The sequence below is a fragment of the Leucopleurus acutus genome, assembly GCF_964270905.1.
Source record: "Leucopleurus acutus genome assembly, chromosome: 14".
Lineage (NCBI taxonomy): Eukaryota > Metazoa > Chordata > Mammalia > Artiodactyla > Delphinidae > Leucopleurus > Leucopleurus acutus.
This window is the reverse complement of record NC_139156.1, coordinates 7353037-7372582: the sequence shown is the minus strand read 5'-3', so window position 1 is coordinate 7372582 and position 19546 is coordinate 7353037. Positions and strand designations below refer to the sequence as shown.

General features: G+C 39.4%; 1 protein-coding gene across 6 annotated transcripts in view; it reads left to right on the top strand.

Moving 5' to 3' along the window:
- Positions 1-19546, top strand: part of ZRANB1 (zinc finger RANBP2-type containing 1) — a 69677-nt gene that overhangs the window by 41201 nt on the left and 8930 nt on the right. For all 6 annotated transcript variants that reach the window (XR_014326760.1, XR_014326761.1, XM_082855068.1 and 3 more), the window contains 4 exons: positions 2171-2358; positions 8126-8279; positions 10437-10508; positions 13014-13212. Coding sequence is in view for 4 of the 6 variants with exons in the window: in XM_082855068.1 (XP_082711194.1) it covers positions 2171-2358; positions 8126-8279; positions 10437-10508; positions 13014-13212 (613 nt within the window). In the remaining 2 variants the exon portion in view is untranslated. The remainder of the gene's footprint in view (positions 1-2170; positions 2359-8125; positions 8280-10436; positions 10509-13013; positions 13213-19546) is intronic.

Here is a 19546-nt window from a genome sequence, read left to right as displayed (position 1 = left end):
TGTAAAAGGTGTGGTGATACTGCACACACCTAGAAAGTTATTAATAGCTTTGATAGAACTGAAGTGAACAATAGTTGCCTTCATAAGGAAATATATACACACAAAAGGAAATGGAGTAGGGCATGTTCAGTTTGAAAAAAATATACAGCATTAAATTATTCAAAAAGTTATGAGCTCTACTAGATTATTCTCATCTGTTCATTAAAACAAGTTAAGCAGATTTTAGATTTGTGTGTCTGTTCTTCAGGTTTGCCCTTTTGAGAAGGTTCACCTACCCTTATCTCATGCCAACTATATTACATTTTAGCCTTGATGATTTCCCCAGGGCACTAAGCCTTGTAAGGGTGTGTTGAAGTCCTTTATGTATTGCAGTGGGGGCTATAGCTGTCCTTAGGTGTTTATATTGAGGAATGTATTAACCTACGTTGCTGTGAAAATAAAAATTTCTGTAAGGTATTCTCATTTGAAATCATGGATTGTTAACCTGAAAAATATATGTTTCAGGGGGAGGGGGTCATTTTTCTGGTGAGAGGATCTAGTTTTGCAGAAGGGATCTTTGATCCCAGAGTTGGAAAACTTGGACACTGGCTTTTTATGGCTCACAAATGTGATGAAGGACTGTTTTGAGTATAGGAATCATGTTTTTACTGTGTTTATGTTTCTCACAGTGCCCAGCATATTGCTTTATGTGTCATGGGCATTCGGTGAATGTGGAAATTATCATTTTAAAGCTTTGTTATTTTTAATAACAGGGGAACTTGTTGCATTGTATCAATCTGTAATAATCTAAGGAATAGGTCTTATTTATCTAATTCCTAATTCAAGATAGCAGTTTAAAATGCTTTTTTTTAAAGTACCCTAAGAATATTTCTAGCTAGTAGTAGCATTTTATGTAACAAAATTTTCTTGATGTAATTTAGGAAACAAACTTATTTAGTCCTACAGTCGTGTGTGTGTGTGTGTGTGTGTTTAATACTATTTGTGGTAAATTTGAAGCTAACCTACACCTTCATTTTTTGCCAAGGCTACTTATTATCCATAGATGTACTGTACTGCTTAATAAATAGGATTTTTGTCATTACCTAACATTAATTTGTGTTAAGAATAATAGCATGGTTCAGTGGGAATGGAAAGTTCTTTATAGATTTGGAAAAATTGATACTTGTTTTGTATCTCTACTCCCCAACTGGTTTATAGTGTCTTATTTTAGCCTGTTTCTGTTCAGAATCATCTAGCTCAAGTTTTACTGTATTAATAATTCTTAATGGGTGTAAGGAAGACTTGGCTAAGAGAAATTCTGAAATCAAAATATTGCTAACTTTTACTTACATTAAAAATAGTTTTGACTGCTCTAAGTCGTCTCCGGCTAACAAAACAGTAGTGTGGAAGGCTCAGCATTTGTTTTGATCCAGTTTTAAAAGTGCAGCGTAGGGAATTCCCTGGCAGTCCAGTGGTTAGGACTTGGTGCTTTCACTGCTGTGGGCCCGGGTTTGATCCCTGGTCCGGGAACTAAGATTCCCGCAAAGCTGCCCAGTGCGCCAAAAAAAAGAAAGACAGAATAAAGGGCAAAAGCAGCCCAACACCAACGGGAAGCACATCCCTATCTCCTTGGTTTCTGCAGAGCCAGGACCAGAACAGGAACTTAGTGTCTTTTGTGAAGTCTAGTTACTCACACTAGATTGTTGATCTTTGATCCAATTAATATATTCTAATAATTTCTCTAAACATTACCAGAGCATGGAACCAGCACTAATGTGATGGTAAGTGCCTAACTAGGCAGTTCTAATTCTGGAAGGAAATGGAAAGGAATACACTATAATTTTCCTTATATTCTTTTTTTTTTTTTGCGGTACACGTGCCTCTCACTGTTGTGGTCTCTCCCCTTGCGGAGTGCAGGCTCAGCGGCCATGGCTCACGGGCCCAGCCGCTCCCCGGCATGTGGGATCCTCCCGGACCGGGGCACGAACCCGTGTCCCCTGCATCGGCAGGCGGACTCTCAACCACTGCACCACCAGGGAAGCCCAATTTTCCTTATATTCTATAGGACATTTAAATGATGCCCCGGGATCCAGGAAGCACAGAGAATCAGAGTTTAGAGTGAATGCTACAGGTTTATGCTTTTTGAAGAAAAATAAAATTGAACTTTTTTCTGTCTTGATGCTTGTTTTAGGGGTTGTAGAAGGTGATTTAGCTGCTATAGAAGCATACAAATCATCAGGAGGGGACATTGCCCGTCAGCTCACTGCAGATGAAGTGCGCTTGCTGAACCGTCCTTCGGCTTTCGATGTTGGCTATACTCTGGTACATCTGGCTATACGTTTTCAGAGGCAGGATATGCTAGCAATATTGCTTACAGAGGTGAGTGTGACATTTTGATTAAACATTCTTTTATATGAAGGAAATGTGTTCTTTAGTTTTCATTTTTGATGTTATAATGTTTCTCAGTTCTTAAATGTTTTAGATTCAATCTTCTGTCTTCTTTTAAAAATGACATTAAACTTAGACTTCAACAGAAGTAAATAATTTTTAAGGATATGTGTTTTTAAAACAGGACATTTTGCTATAATATTTGAGTCATGTGTTTGATTTTAAAAAAACTGGGATGTATCTGTCACTCATTCAACTAACATTTATTGAGTACCTACTACGTGCCAGGCACTGTGCATAAAAGGGCTATAATTGTGAAGACATTGGCTCTTCCTTCAATGAATCTCCAGGTACAGTTACTCTATAGAGAGTCCAGGGTTTTTTTTTTTTTTCAAAAAAACTTTTTCTTTCTTTCTCTCTTTCTCTCCCTTTTTCTTTCTCCCCCTCTCCCCATCTCCCCATCTCTCCCTCTCTCCCTCTCCCCCTCTCCCCCTCTCCCTCTCTCCCTCGGGTCTTCGTTGCTGTGAGCGGGCTTTCTCTAGTTGTGGTGAGCGGGGACTACTCTCCGTTGTGGTGTGCGGGCTTCTCGTTGCGGTGGCTTCTCTTGTTGCGGAGCACGGACTCTAGGCATGCGGGCTTCAGTAGTTGTGGCACACAGGCTCAGTAGCTGTGGCTCACGGGCTCTAGAGCGTAGGCTCAGTAGTTGTGGCGCCTGGGCTTAGTTGCTCTGCGGCATGTAGGATCTTCCCGGACCAGGGCTTGAACCCGTGTCCCCTGGATTGGAAGGCAGATTCTTAACCACTGCACCACCAGGGAAATCCCCAGAGTGCAGTTTCAGAGATGTAAATGCCAGGTGCTGTGGAGAGTGCTTGAGAAAGTGTTTTGAGGTATCTTACCTTCTTACCTGTAGCAGGTAACATTTTAGCTGAGAGTAAAATGAAGGAAGGAGTAGGAGGAATTAGCCTCAAACAGTAGGTGGAGAGAAGGGAGTTGAGGAAACATTTTATTCAGAGGCAAGGGTGGTGGTATTTGTGGCGAATTTGGAACTTGCAGGTAGCTCAGCAGGGTTGTGATGGCGAAGGGGAAGTGAGAGAGGCAAGTAGGGGACGCAGTGTGAAGGATCTTCTAGGCCAAAGAATTTGAAACTTATTCTGAGGGCAGAACAAGGCTTTAAAAAGGGTTAGGTAGAGTGGCAGGGGAGTGACAAGATCAGACTGTGTTTTGGCTGCTCACTTTATTTTTTTTTATTTTATTTTTTGCGGTATGCGGGCCTCTCACTGCTGTGGCCTCTCCCGTTGCGGAGCACAGGCTCCGGACGCGCAGGCTCAGTGGCCATGGCTCATGGACCCAGCTGCTCCGCAGCATGTGGGATCTTCCCAGACCGGGGCATGAACCCGTGTCCCCTCCATCGGCAGGCGGACTCTCAACCACTGCGCCACCAGGGAAGCCCCTGCTCCACATCTTATTTGCGGCATGCGGGATCTTTAGTTGAGGCATGCGGGATCTTAGTTGCAGCATGTGGACTTTTTAGTTGTGGCATGCAGACTCTTAGTTGTGGCACGCGGACTATTAGTTGCAGCATGCATGTGGGATATAGTTTCCTGACCAGGGATCAAACCCAGGCCCCCTGCCTTGGGAGTGTGGAGTCTCACCCATTGGACCACCAGGGAAGTCTCCAGGTAATTTTTTTTTAATGATAAGAGAAATAGGGTAAAAGTGCAGAGAGTTAGATCAGTTGTGGATTCAAATCCAATTTGGTCAGTATACTCCTGTGTATGCTTACTTGCACATTTAAGTTCGCCAATATCTGGGAACATTTATGTACAAAGCATGGGGTGAGGGGATTAATAATTATGAACGTTAGATGAAAGCATGATTGAGATGGCTAGCCATGAGTTTAGTTTGGTAAGAGTCTAGTGTAACCAGGGGCACCTGATAGAGCAAAGGAGGGCTTGAGAGACAGCCATGCTGAAAACAAAGGGCAGGCTTATTGAGGATAAGGGAGAAGGGGACTGTTTGAAAAGCAGCTGTGTGATTAGAGAGACCAGAGTTCTGGAACATGGGATGGAACAGTAAGAAGTAGTTCCTGTAGTATCTGAGGTCTGGCTACATTTGTGTTGTGATGCCCAGTTGTGTACTGGAAGGGCTGGCATGTGGAGTTATAGTTGCTGGTGGTGGCTGGAGACAGGAGAGAGAAGGCAGCTGTGAACCAAGGCTCAAGTCTTTAGGGGATACATAGGTTTCTCTCAGGCTGGTAGAGGACTATGAGAAGGTTCTGGAGGGACTGGTGTAAGTCGCCGGCCTCCTAAGAGCATTCTGGGGACTAACAGCAGGAAGACGGTAGAACCCCAGTGTGTTTATTATTTACTGCTGTGTAACAAATCCCTGCAAAACTTAGCAGCTTAAGACAGCAAACACTTGTTATCACAGTTTCTGAGAGTAAGGAGTCCAGGAGCAGCTTAGCTGAATGATTTTGGCTCAGGGTCTCATGAGGTTACAAACTGCCAGGGGCTCGACGGGGACTAGAGGATCTGGTTCCAAGTACACTCACCTGGTTGTTGGCAGGAGGCTTCAAATCCTTGTTACGTGGGCCCCTCAGTAGGGCTGCTTGTGATGTGGTAGCTGGTTTCACCTAGAGCAAGTGATCCAAGAGAGGGAGAGAGCATGAGAGAATGATTCAAGTAGAAACTGTAGTGTCTTTTCTATATAACCTAATGTAGGAAGCGATATACTCTAATTTTTGCTATATTCTGTGGTACACAGAGACCACCCTGGTACAAGATGGGGGAGGTGGAAAGGAGGCTTGTTCTAGGGGAAGAACAAAGTCAGTGATGGAATTTAGTCTCAATGGAGTAGGCACTCTACAGGACAGAACTGAAGGGGCCAGTAGGGAGACTGGAAGGGGGAGAGTATGAGTCTGGACTAAGGGATGTGTCTGCAGACAGGGCACAGAGCCAAGTACTTCTGGGATGGGAACAGGAGAACATTACATTTTGGGAATATGTGTCTGGGCCGGGGGTTTAATTGGATTTTAGATAATGGATACTGTTTGTAGTCTGGTGGAACCTGTGGACTTCTCAAAATACTGTTTTTAAAGGTATAAAATAAAAAATAGGGTTACAAAGGAAATCAGTTATATTGAAATAGTTATCAGAATATTAAATATACGTGATGTAAAGAAAATGAATTTTAGGGTTTCCCTGGTGGCGCAGTGGTTGAGAGTGTGTCTGCCGATGCAGGGAACACGGGTTCGTGCCCCGGTCCAGGAAGATCCCACATGCCGCGGAGCGGCTAGGCCTGTGAGCCATGGCCGCTGAGCCTGTGCGTCCGGAGCAATGGGAGAGGCCACAACAGTGAGAGGCCCGCATACAGCAAAAAAAAAAAAAAAAAAAGAAAAGAAAATGCATTTTAAATGTAGGCAGGAGGTTAGTGAAAATGAAGGATTTAAATTTGATTGAAATTCCTATTCTAATTCATGGTCCCTTCCCAAGTTCATGGACCCTAGGTTAACCAGTAGCTTAAGGAGATGGTTGAGACTCAGGTTAAAGAGGCTAGAACAGCGGTCCCCAACCTTTTTGGCACCAGGAACCGGTTTCGTTGAAGACAGTTTTTCCACAGACGGTGGGGAGGGGAGGCGGGAGTGGGGGATGGTTCAGGCGGTAATGAGAGCGATGGGGGCGACAGGTGAAGCATGGCTCGCTCGCTGCTCACCTTCTGCTGTGCGGCCCGGTTCCTAACAGGCCGCAGACCGGTACCGGTCCATGGCCCGGGGGTTGGGGACCCCTGGGCTAGAAGATGGGAGGCAGGCCTCAGGGACATATGCTTAAGGATGGTGGCGGGAGAAGGAAGCTTAGAGGCCAATCACCAGCTGTAAGGTTTCTCTTGGAGTGTTTGCAATATTCAGGTTTCAGTCCAAGTAGTTTTTGAAAAAAATCTTCCCAGGATTTTGGAAAGGGGCGGGGGGTTAGCACATTGAGATAAGCTATTTTTGAATTTACTTTTGAGATGCATTTTAATGCTTTGACTTGAGAAATAGTCCGTTATATTCTGAAAATATTTAATATTTGGTTTTCCACAGTTTTAGTGTTGCTTAGATTGGGCTTATGGAGATAAGATGTGGTGACAATTTCATTGTTACTGGTAATCCTGGCTAGTAAAGTTTAGGAGAATTGAATTTTTGTGTAGTTTTCAGAATAGGATGTCTAATGGTTGCGTTGGGTATGCAGGGTTTTTGAAATACTGTTTACTTACCTTAATAGTAATTACAATTAAGCTGTCCACGTGTGTTATGTAGATGACATTATCAGTAAAACTTATTCTTTGTGTGGCTTGTTGGAAGATCTGCTGCTCCAAGCCCCACTTGTGACTGGAAGTCTGCATTCAGGAAGGTCGTCCAGGTTAGTGGCTGCGTCTGTAGTGACAGCAGAGGACAGAGCTAACTGGCTCGCTCAGGGTCACACCAGACTCATTTCCTCTTTAGCAGATACTCACCTTGGATTTCAGAATTCTCTGTATATAGATTTCTTGAGCTCCACAAAAGGAGTACAAGTTAAATGTAAGATAATGTCTTTTCATCGTTTGTTGTTATTCATCATTTAAAAAGGACAGGAAAGTTCTAGCCGCCTCCTTGTTTAGAGGTTCTCTGTGGTAGTGCTCTCTACACCGGTGCTCAGATTTCATTCCCGTCGAATTGTACTACTGCAGAGATTGGTTGTCTGTTTTACACTTGGAGAAGCCAGATGCTTTTTTAAAAGATTAAGAATTATAGGGACTTCCCTGGCGGTCCAGTGGTTAAGATGCCGTGCTTCCACAGCAGGGGTTGCGGGTTTGATCCCTGGTCGGGGAACTAAGATCCCGCATGCTGTGTGGTGTGGCCAAAAAACAGAAAAAAAAAAAAAAATCAGAATTGTAACAAGTGGGGAGGGATTTGAAGTCATTGGGAACTAACCCTTTAAAGGTTGGGAATCCGCCTGCCAGTGCAGGGGACATGGATTTGATCCCTGGTCCAGGGAGATCCCACATGCCGTGGAGCAACTAAGCCCGTGCGCCACAACTGCTGAACCTGTGCTCTAGATCCCGCGCTACTGAAGACCGCGTGCCTAGAGCCCGTGCTCCGCAACAAGAGAAGCCACCGCAATGAGAAGCCCGCGCACTGCAATGAAGAGTAGCTCCCGTTCACCGCAACTAGAGAAAGCCCGTGCATAGCAATGAAGACCCAACACAGCCAAAAATAACTAAAAATAAATAAATTTATTTAAAAAAACCTGCTTTTCTTTACTCTAAGTCAAAGTACTTGAAATATTCTTAACAGAGCAGAAGAGTGTTTGTAACTTTCCTCTTTCTCTGTGAGCTAGAATTCCCTGTTTTTTAATAAGAATGTTTTTATTAGGGGCATGATGGTTATTCTTACTTTGTTTTTTGTCCTCCCTCCCCCTCCTATGATGAACATTTGCGAACAACTCCATTTTACATAAATTTTTATATGCATCTTTGTGTATTTCCTTGGGATAAACTCCACTAGAAAGTAGAACTGCTGAGTTGAGAGGGTAAAACATTTTTATCACTGTTTTCCAGGGAAGTTGTACTGATATATACTTATACTATTGAGGAAATAACACCCAGTACCTCATATATTTAAAACAAAAACAAAAACACCTTGAGTTACTGGGAATTTTTGGTAATTTCTTTTATACACTGTTGTTTTCTGCTTCCACTGATGATAAATGAGATGTAGAGGAAAGTTTCTTTTGTATTTAAGGTGTCTCAGCAAGCCGCAAAGTGTATTCCAGCAATGGTGTGTCCTGAACTGACAGAGCAAATCCGGCGTGAGATAGCTGCCTCTCTTCATCAGAGAAAGGGGGATTTTGCTTGCTATTTCCTAACTGACCTTGTAACATTTACGTTGCCAGCAGGTAACTCCAAATCTCTGTGTGAAAATAAATTTAAACTTTATTATAATTTTTTAATGTCTGAATGAAAATGTTTCTGTTAGAAAACAGATAGCTACTATATGTGGATCTTAAATTACTTGATTACCCTGTTTTACTGGAAGTGACCAGTACAAGGGCCATTTATAAACTAATGCCTTAGAGCTGATAGGAAGACAGCAGCTGATAATAAGTGACTTCTTTGTGGGCCTCAGATATTTTAAAAAGTCTGTTTTATCCATTTATTTTTCTCTTTGTTTTTATTTTAGAATATTATCAGTCTGCTTTTTTTCTTTTTCTTTTCATAGATAACTATTGGTTACCTGATATTAGGAGATAAGATCAGAACATGGGTTTTTGATGGGTAGAGTCAAGTTATTTGAGTCAAAGATACTGGCATTCTTTTGAAAGTGTCATTACTTTCTTCACTTACTACGTTAATTTCTACTATATTTGTGAAGCAACTTTTATTTTTCAGTTCCATGACAAGTGGAAATGTCTTCCAGGCTGTTTTTTGTCAGTTGGCATTGAATAAATGCAGTAAACACCAAAAGGTTCTAAATAAAACTTATATTTTGGTTTTGAGTGTTTTGAGCTTTTTTTATATTGAGATATGAACAGAGGTATTTACAAAATGGTAGAAAATAACAGCTAAGCTTTTAAAAATCAGATAAATTTCATTTGAAATGCACTCTGTATATTTAAACTTAGTACTTCAAGTGATGATTAGATTTTAAGTTGAAAATAGTTCTAAGGTTAAAACATTTTTGTAAGGGTAATGCTTCTTACTCTAGACTACTCAATTAGTAAACTGAACAGAGAGCATAGAGAATTTGAGAAGGTGAGGAAAACAGAAATCTGCGTGCCAAAGTGAATGGCTCAGTAACTTGTATAAGGAGATTCTGAAGTCTGAAAATCACAGTCCTGAGCAGAGGTTGAGAGTGTGGGGGAAAGAGAACAGACAAAAATTTGTTTGTTTGTTGTTGTTGTTATTTTAACTCGAATATTAGATAGCTCTGTTCTTTTTTCTTTTATTTCAACTTTATTAAATTATCATTGACATAGAAAATTGTAAAATATTTAAAGTGTACTTTGTGGTGATTTGATTTATACATTGTGAAAGTTAACTGTTAATTAACTAGATTCCCCCCATCTAGTTAATTAACACATTCATCACCTCACATTTATTTATCTATCTATTTATTTATATTTTGGGTGAGAACATTAAGTTTTGTTGTCTTATTTCAATTGTACAATACAGCGTTACTGACTATTGTTACTATGTTTTGCATTTAATCCTAGCTGTCTTCATTTTATGGTTTATCGTTTGTACTCTTTTAGCAATTTCTCCCTAATCCCTTCCTGCCTTGCCCCTGGCAGCTGCTTTTCTACTCTCTGTTTCTATGAGTTTGACTTTTTTTTTTAAGATCCCATATGTAAGTAATACCATACAATATTGGTCTTTCTCTGTTGAGCTTATTTCACTTAGCATAATGTCTCCAAGGTCCTTCTGTATGTTGCAAATGGCATGATTTTCTTCTTTCTCATGGCTTAATAATACTGCTTTGTATAGATGTATCACATCTACTTTATTTATTCACCCATTGATAGACACTCAGGTTGTTTTCATATATTGGCTATTGCGAGTAATGCTGCAACCAACATGGGTACAAATACCTTTTCGATACCCTGTTGTCATATCCTTTGGCTGTGTACCCAGAAGTGAGATTGCCGGATCATATGATAGTTTTTGAGGATACTTCATACTGTTTTCCATAGTGACTGCACCAGTTTACATTCCCACCACTGGCGCACAAGGGTTCCCTTTTCTCCACATTCTTGTCAGCATTTGTTATCTCTTGTTGTTTTGATAATAGCTGTATATAATTAGTGGTCCAAATGATTTTCTTTTTATTGTTTGTAGATAGATCACAGTTTTGATAATGAAGTACAGAAAGGAAATATTTTACACCTCATACACACACACACACGAGATAACATGCATGTTTTTTAAAAGAAGCTATTCGACAGCCTTCGGTGGAAAGGCAGTTATTTTAGAGGAGGTTACTGTTAGATGCTGGCATCGAATTTTTTCAGTTATGAGACATGTAAAGATTTTTTAAATCTGGTTTTTCTTTGTAGATATTGAAGACTTGCCTCCAACAGTCCAAGAAAAATTATTTGATGAGGTGCTTGATAGAGATGTTCAAAAAGGTAAGCATGGAATTAATGAGTATAATTTATCTTTTATTGATTCAATAAACTTTTTGCTTTGTCAGGTTTGGAATAGTTTGGTGTATGGTCAACATAGTTTATTTCTACTTTAAATTGAAAATGTAAAGTCCTTAAGAACAGTGTTGTATTGTGCTGTTAGAAGTGCTCATTCATAGCTCTTAACTGTGGTAGAGTGAATAAAGGTATAAACATTTTTAAACCTTGGTTATCTGTTTCCTATTCTAGAATGAGTATATTTTCATATTAAAAATTTTTAGAAAATCATGAAGAATTTAAAAATGGAGTAAATTATTCTAGAGCCTTAAGGTGATTATTCTAGAGCCTTAAGGTGTTTCAACTACTCAAAGGTTTATATTTCAATTGATCAGAATTTATTAGTAAATAAATTTATTAGTAAATTACATACTAAATCTATTAACTTCTAGAGAATAGGTTCTTCCACTGAATATTTCTTTTTTTTTTTTCTTTTTTTGTGGTACGCGGGCCTCTCACTGTTGCGGCCTCTGCCGTTGCGGAGCACAGGCTCTGGACGCACAGGCTCAGCAGCCATGGCTCACGGGCCCAGCCGCTCTGCGGCATGTGGGATCTTCCCGGACCGGGGCACGAACCCGTGTCCCCTACATTGGTAGGCGGACTCTCAACCACTGCGCCACCAGGGAAGCCCCACTGAATATTTCTTAATTGCAGAAGCATGAAAATGAACATTATTTATTTACTTATTTATATTGAAGTATAGTTGATTTACAATATTGTGTTAATTTCTGCTGTACAACAAAGTGATTCAGTTATACATACATTCTTTTTTATGTTCTTTTCCATTATGGTTTATCACAGGATATTGAATATAGTTCCCTGTGCTATACAGTAGGACCTTGTTATCTATCCGTCCTGTATATACTAGTTTGCATCTACTTACCCCAAACTCCCACCCCCCCTTCCCCATTAGCAACCACAAGTCTGTTCTCTGTGTCTGTTTCTGTTTTGTAGATAAGTTCATTTGTGTCGTATTTTAGATTCCACGTATAAGTGGTATCATATGGTATTTGTATTTCTCTTTCTGACTTACTTCACTTAGTATGATAATCTCTAGGCCCATCCATGTTGCTGCAAATGACATTATTTCATTCTTTTTTATGGCTGAGTTGTATTCCATTGTACCACATCTTTTTATCCATTCATCTGTTGATGGACATTTAGGTTGTTTCCATGTCTTGGCTGTTGTGAGTAGTGCTGCTTTGAACATAGGGGAGCATTTATCTTTTTGAATTATAGTTTTGTCTGGATATGTGTCCAGGGGTGGGATTGCTGGATCATATGGCAACTCTATTTTTAGTTTTTTGAGGAATCTCCATACTGTTCTCCATAATGGCTGTACCAGCTTACATTTCCACCAACAGTATAGCAGGGTTCCCTTTTCTCCACACCCTCTCCAGCATTTGTTATTTGTAGACTTTTTAATAATGGCCACTCTGACCAGTGTGAGGTGGTATCTCATTCTAGTTTTGATTTGCATTTCTCCAGTAATTAGTGATGTTGAGCACCTTTTCATGTGCCTGTTGGCCATGTGTATGTCTTTGGTGAAATGTCTGTTTAGGTCTTCTGCCCATTTTTCAATTGGGTTGTTTGTTTTTCTGTTGTTGAGTTGTATGAGCTGTTTGTATATTTTGGAAATTAAGCCCTTGTCAGTCAAATCATTTGCGAATATTTTCTCCCATTCCATAGGTTGTTTTTTTGTTTTGTTTATGGTTTCCTTTGCTGTGTAAAAGCTTGTAAATTTGATTAGGTCCCATTTGTTTATTTTTGTTTTTATTTCTATTGCTTTGGGAGACTGACCTAAGGGAAAAAATGGTACGATTTATATCAGAGAATGTTTTGCCTGTGTCGTTTTCTAGAAGTTTTATGGTGTGATGTCTTGTATTTGAGTCTTTTAAGTCATTTTGAGTTTATTTTTGTGTGGTGTGAGAGTGTGTTCTAACTTTATTACATGCATCTGTCCAACTTTCCCAACACTACTTGCTGAAGAGACTGTCTTTTTCCCGTTGTATGTTCTTGCTTCCTTTGTTGAAGATTAATTGCCCATAGGTGTGTGGGTTTATTTCTGGACTTTCTGTCTGTTCCATTGATCCATATGTCTGTTTTTGTGCCAATACCATGCTGTTTTGATTAGTGTAGTAATTGTCTGAAGTTTGGGAAGGTTAGACCTCCTGCTTTATTCTTCTTCCTCAGGATTGCTTTGGCAATCCTGGGTCTTTTATGGTTCCATGTAAATTTTAGGATTATTTGTTTTAGTTCTGTGAAAAATGTCATGGGTAATTTGATAGGGATTGTGTTAAATCTGTAGATTGCTTTGGGTAGTGTGGCCATTTTAACAATATTAATTCTTTCCAATCCAAGAGCATGGGATATCTTCCCATTTCTTTGAATCATCTTCAATTTCCTTTATTAATGTTTTATATGAACATGTTATTTAAATTCTTCATATAGAGTTAGAAGAAGAATCTCCAATTATAAACTGGTCCTTGGAATTGGCTACACGTTTGGACAGTCGACTGTATGCACTTTGGAACCGGACTGCAGGAGACTGCTTACTTGATTCAGTACTACAAGCTACCTGGGGCATTTATGACAAGGACTCGGTGCTTCGGAAAGCCCTGCATGACAGCCTACATGACTGTTCACATTGGTGAGCTGACATCCTTCCCTTTTTGAATCCAGGAGTACACTGGCTGAATCATTTCCTTACAGTGGTGGGATACTTTTTGTCTGTTATATTTTCTGTGGAAGCTAGGGGGAAAAACCTTTGGTTTTTCGGCACTGAGACACTTTGAACATCTCAGTGGTTTTTATATCTTTTTGCTAAGCTTTAAAATAGAAACATTGGAAGCTGTAGGAGTGTCTTAAATATAGAAGGGTCTTTGCTCATCTTTTAGTTTTCTGGTTTCACCTGTTTATTTATTTTTAGTGTTGCTAGTGGAAAATTTTAAACTACACATACGCTGTATTTCGTGTCTTGGTCAGCTCCAGTGCTCATATTTTAAAGTAGCTTTGATTTCGTATTTCTGTTCAACTTTAAGAGATTATATTGATTGTGTATTACGAGTTTTTCTTCCTGAGACAGGTAGTCTTAAGACCATGTTTTATTTTGCAAATTTTCAAATCCACAGAAAAGTTAAAAAAAAAAAAATCAGTGCAAGGGATGCCAACATCTCCTTCATTGGATTGGCCAGTTGTTAATTGTTAACATTTTGCCACAGGTGCTCCATCTCTGTGTACCTAAACACTCCCCTTTGCCAGTTAATTGTAGGCATCCTGGTGCTTTACCCTTCAGTATTTCAGCATGCATCTTTTAAGAACAAGGATATTCTCCTACCCAACCACATCCTCATTACCACATCTAAGAAAATCAACATTGACTTTTGGATATTGTGGTTTTACAGGTTTGGATATTGTGGTTTTACAGGTTTGCCTTGTAGGTTTAGTTAATGTGACTCTGCCCTTAGAAAGATAGATCTGTCCTCTGGGTGTGGATGAGGTCTAGCTGCTCAGCCTGGAAACTAGATCTGGACCTTGGTAAGTCTACCATTTTATAAGTCCTTTTTAAAAGGCAGCTCTAGCCTTTCCTCTGACAGTAATATTCTGACCCTGTTGTAAGGTTGAAAGTGTACTGTAAATTTCAGCAGGTGATATCTACTTTTCCTAGCTGTGAGGGCTTTAAAAAGAAAAAGACATTGGTGGCTATTAATAGTTTGGGAACTTTATGCTACCCGTTTCTCAAAGCTGGCAGTAGGTAATCTTCTGGATTGGAGTTGTCACTTACATTTGTATTAGGACTGAAATTCTAGTTTTGAGTCATTTGAAGTCTCAAAAGTCTAATGTGAAAGTAGGGGGAAAAAGAAAAAGATTGCCATAATCTGAGGTGGAAAATGGGCTAGATGGCTATTGAGAGTGAGAAGGACCTAGGTTGTATGAGTGCAGCCACTGGTAAGTGCTGTTGTGGCAGGTCGTTTGGTAGTGGAGGCCTTGGTTCTAAAAGGATGCTTCGCTGGCGTATGAACAGGCTTTCTACAATAAAGAGTGCCTTGGTGCCACCTCCTCCAGTCCCTGCCATACAGGGTCTTCACCTGATGTTTTACAGTTAAGGCATAGGGAGCTGCCAGGATTGTAGTGATCACATAGACATCCTTTTCACTATCTTGGGGTGGAGAGGGGATGAAGATTATCAAATGAGGAGAGAGGAAGCATTGTTGCCGTAGATTCAAGGCATCAGTGATGTGGGTCAAATATATTAGCCTTACTGAATAACGATTAAATTGTTGACTATTTTGAGTTGTGACAAGTTTGTTGACTGGGCTCTTATATGACTATTAGAAGGTAGAATGAGAGGGCCCTGTCCTAGGTCAGGAGAGGAGCAGCCAGTATATCACTTGTGCAGTCTCCTTTTAAATCAGCTTTTTGCTAGGGTTTCCTTTGCTCATAATCCAAGTCAGGTAGGATGAGACTTTTTTTAAGTCATAAAATATCTAAATGAGAACTGAGAAAGTAATTTTCTTTTATTTAAACCCTTCCTCCTATCACTTAAAGATAGGACATTTTTTTTGTGGTGGTAGCCGTGCTCTTCTGTTGGGTGCCTATGATTTGATCCGGCTCAAGTGCTCAAGATGGAATGTTGTACTTGCCTTTGATTGACATGTCAATCCAAATAGAGAGCCAAATGGGAGTAATTAATATAAATAGGGGGAAAAATCAGTGAAAAATCAGTTCTTTTAGAAGTATCAGCTTTGGATAACTTATTGTTGTGCCTCTCTGTATACATTTTTAGACCTTAATTGGTTGAGAGCAGTTTTAGTTCACAGCACAATGGAAAGGAAGGCACCGTTGTTTGCCATGTCCCCCCACGCATAACTGCCCATTACAAACATCCCCCACAAAGTGGTATGTTTGTGACAAGTGATGAACCGACACTGACAATATTCTTATCACCGAAAGTCCATAGCTCACATTAGGGTTCATCTTAGTATACATTCTGCGATTTTGGACAAATGTGTAATGACATGTGTCCACCATTATATAGATAGTATTGAACAGAGGATTACAATTATAGTATCAGAGAGAGTATTTTCAATGCCCCAAAATCCTCTGTGCTCTGCCACTGCATCCTTTCCTCCTGCCTAACTCTGGCAGCCACTGGTCTTTTTACTGTCTCTGTTGTTTTTGCCTTTTCCACACTGTCATGTGGTTGGAGTCATATAATATGTAGCCATTTCAGATCAGCTGCTTTCACTTCGTAATGTGCATTTAGGGTTCCTCTGTTTTTTCATGGCTTACATAGCTCATTTCTTTGTAATGCTGAAAAGTACTTCATTGTCTGGATGAATTTTATCCATTCTGAAGGACACTTTGCTTGCAAGTTTTGGCAGTTATGAATAAAGCTGCTGTGAACTTCCATATGCAGGGTTTTGTGTGTTCATAGATTTTCAGTTCCTTTGGGTAAACACCAAAGTTCATAATAGCTGGATTATCTAATAAGAGTATGTGTTTAGTTTTGTGAGAAACTGCTGATCAATCTTCCAAGGTAGCAGTACTGTTATGCATTCCCACCAGCAATGAATGAGAATTCCTGTTGCTCCATATCCTTGCCAGCATTTGATGTTGTCAGCATTATTACATTTAGATCATTGACATTCAAAGTGATTATTGATATAGTTGGATTCATAACTTCCATGTTTGTAACTGTTTTCTATTTGTTGCCCTGTTCTTTGTTCCTGTTTTTGTCTTTCACTCTTTTTCTTTCGGGTTTTTTTTTTTTTTTTTTTTTTTTTTGCGGTACTTGGGCTTCTCACTGTTGTGGCCTGTCCTGTTGCGGAGCACAGACTCAGCGGCCATGGCTCACGGGCCCAGCCGCTCTGCGGCATGTGGGATCCTCCCGGACCCGGGGCACGAACCCGTGTCCCCTGCATCGGCAGGTGGACTTTCAACCACTGCGCCACCAGGGAAGCCCCTGTCTTTCATGTTTTTAGTTGAGCATTTTATGATTCTATTTTCTCTACTTTCTTAGCATATCAGTTATACTTATTTTTTTAACTTTTATTAGTGGTTGCCCTAGAGTTTGCAGTATATTTTTACAAATAATCCAAGTCCGCTTTCAAATAAAACTGTACCACTTCATGGGTTGTGTCATTACCTCATAATAACAAAATAATCCTAATTCCTCCTTTCTGTCCCTTGTATCTTTATTGTCATTCATTTCACTTATATGTAAGCATACATAAGCGCATACCTGCACACACGCTCGCACGTTCATACACACACACTATATATATATACATAAGTATGCATAATCAAATATTATTTTGAATAAACTATTATCTGTTAGATCAATTAAGAATAAAAAATAAAAGTTTTAATTTTATTTTCAATTTATTTCTTAATGCTCTTCCTTTTTTTATGTAGATCAAAATTTTTGATCTATGTTATTTTCCTTCTTTCTAAAGAACTTCTTTTAACATTTCTTGTGAACCGGGTCTCTGGCAACAAATTCCCTCCATTTTTGTTTGTTTGAGAAAGACTTTATTTCTTTTTTACTTTTGAAGGATCATTTCACAGGATATAGAATTCTAGGTTGGTGTTTTTTTTGTCTCAACTTTTAAAATATTTCACTTCATTCTCTTCTTGCTTGCATGGTTTCTGAGAAGTCGGATATAATTCTTATCTTTTGTTTCTGCATAGGCAGGTGTTTTTTGGGTTTTTAAAAATAAATTTATTTATTTATTTACTTTTGGCTGCGTTGCTGTGCGTGGGCTTTCTCTAGTTGTCGCGAGCGGGAGCTACTCTTCATTGCATTGTGCAGGTTTCTCATTGCAGTGGCTTTTCTTTTGTGGAGCACGAACTCTAGGCACACGGGCTTCAGTAGTTGTAGCACACGGGCTCAGTGGTTCTGACTCATGGGCTCTAGAGCTTAGGCTCAGTAGTTGTGGCGCACAGGCTTAGTTGCTCTGTGGCATGTGGGATCTTCCTGGATCAGGGCTTGAACCTGTGTTCCCTGCATTGCCAGGAAGATTCTTAACCACTGCACCACCAGGGAAGTCCCAGGTAGGTGTTTTTTATATTCTGTCTTCTTTCAGGACCTTTTTCTTTAATTTTCTGTTGTTTGAATATGATATGCCTAGGTGTAGTTTTTCTGGCATTTTTCCTTCTTGGTGTTCTCTGAGCTTCCTGGATCTGTGGTATGGTGTCTGACATTAATTTGGTGAGATTCTCAGTCATTGTTTCAAATATTTCTTCCGTTACTTTCTTTTTTCTCCCTCTATTATTGACATTTGTATGTTATACCTTTTGTAGTTGTCCCATGGTTATTTGAAATTCACTTTTTTTTTCTGTGTGTGTTATATTTGCTTTTTAGATTTGGAGGTTTGTATTGATGTATCTTCATGAGGTTCTTTGCTTAGCTGTATCCAGTCCACTATAAGCCTATCAAAAATGTTCTTCATTTCTGTTGGCGTTTTTGATCTCTAGCATTTCATTTTGGCTCTTTCTTAGGATTTCCATCTCTCTTCTTACATTGCCCATCTGTTCTTGCATGCTCTCTTTTTCCATTAGATCCCTTAGCATACTTATTATAGTTGTTTACAGTTTTTAAATTTAAAATTTTAAAGTTTTATTCCTGTGTTTTCACTTAGGAATTCCATAGTTTTAGCTTGTACATTTAAAGTCTGTGACCCATTTTGAGCTAATTTTTATTGAAGGTGTGAGGTAAAGATCTAAACTCATCTGTTTTGCATGGATATCCAGTTGTCCCAGTACTGTTTATTTTTTTTTCCCATTCAAATGCCTTGGTACTTCTGTCAAAAAGTATTTTACCTTAAAAGTAAAAGTTTATTTCTGGACTCTCAATTTTTTCCTGTTGATATGTATGTCTGTCCTTATGCTGACATTAGACTTTCTTGATGATTGTAGCTTTGTGGTAGGTTTTGAAATCTGGAGTATAAGTCTTCCAACTTTGTACTACTTCTTTCAAGATTCTTTTTGCTATTCTGAATTCTTTGGATTTCTAGATAAATTTTAGGTTCTAGCTTCTGCAGAAAAGTCCTCTGAGATTTTGATAGAGATTGCACTGAATGTGGAATTCATCCATGAATGTGGAATTGATTTTTTTAAAAATAAATTTATTTATTTTTGGCTGCATTGGTTCTTCATTGCTGCTCGTGGACATTCTCTAGTTGTGGCGAGCGGGGGCTACGGGCTTCATTAGTTGTGGCACACGGGCTCTAGAGCACAGGCTCAGTAGTTGTGGTGCACGGGCTTAGTTGCTCTGTGGCATGTGGGATCTTCCTGGATCAGGGCTCAAACACGTGTCTCCTGCATTGGCAGGTAGATTCTTAATCACTGCACCACCAGGGAAGCCCCGAAGTGACTTCTCAGTGTTAAAGCCAAACTTGCTGTCCCGCTTGGCCTCGTATTCCTGGATTTGGTTTGCTTGTCTGTTTTCAGTGAGCCAGGTAGCTTGAGTGTTTAGGTCTTTGTGTGGTGGGTGTGATTATTTGAACATGCTTATTTTTAAAATATATTTGAACAGCCTTTTTCTGCAGTCTTCTTGAGTTTTGAGTGAAGTCATCATTTGATTTCTGGCACATTTAGGTGTCTCATTCAATAAAACGATCCTAGGCAGCAACCAAGAAATTTCTTAACTGCAGCAACTTTCTGTGTTTCATGATATTTTTCCTCGAATTTATTAAAACAATGTATTTTGTCATTGGTGCATTGAAATATATTTCTGTGTATCTTAGGTATTTTAAAAGAGGAATACCCATATTTTATTTTTAAACATTTGGCATTGAAACTTACATTCCTGATTTAAAAAGAGAAAACCTATGGTTCTCTGGCATAGAAAAGTTTTTTTTCTAATCAAACAAGAGTTAAGCCTCCGTAACTTTCTTTTTTAAATCTAAAATATATTAATTTACTTTTCACGGAGCCCTGCATTAAGTTACTCTAAAGAAACGTGTGACACTAAGACATTT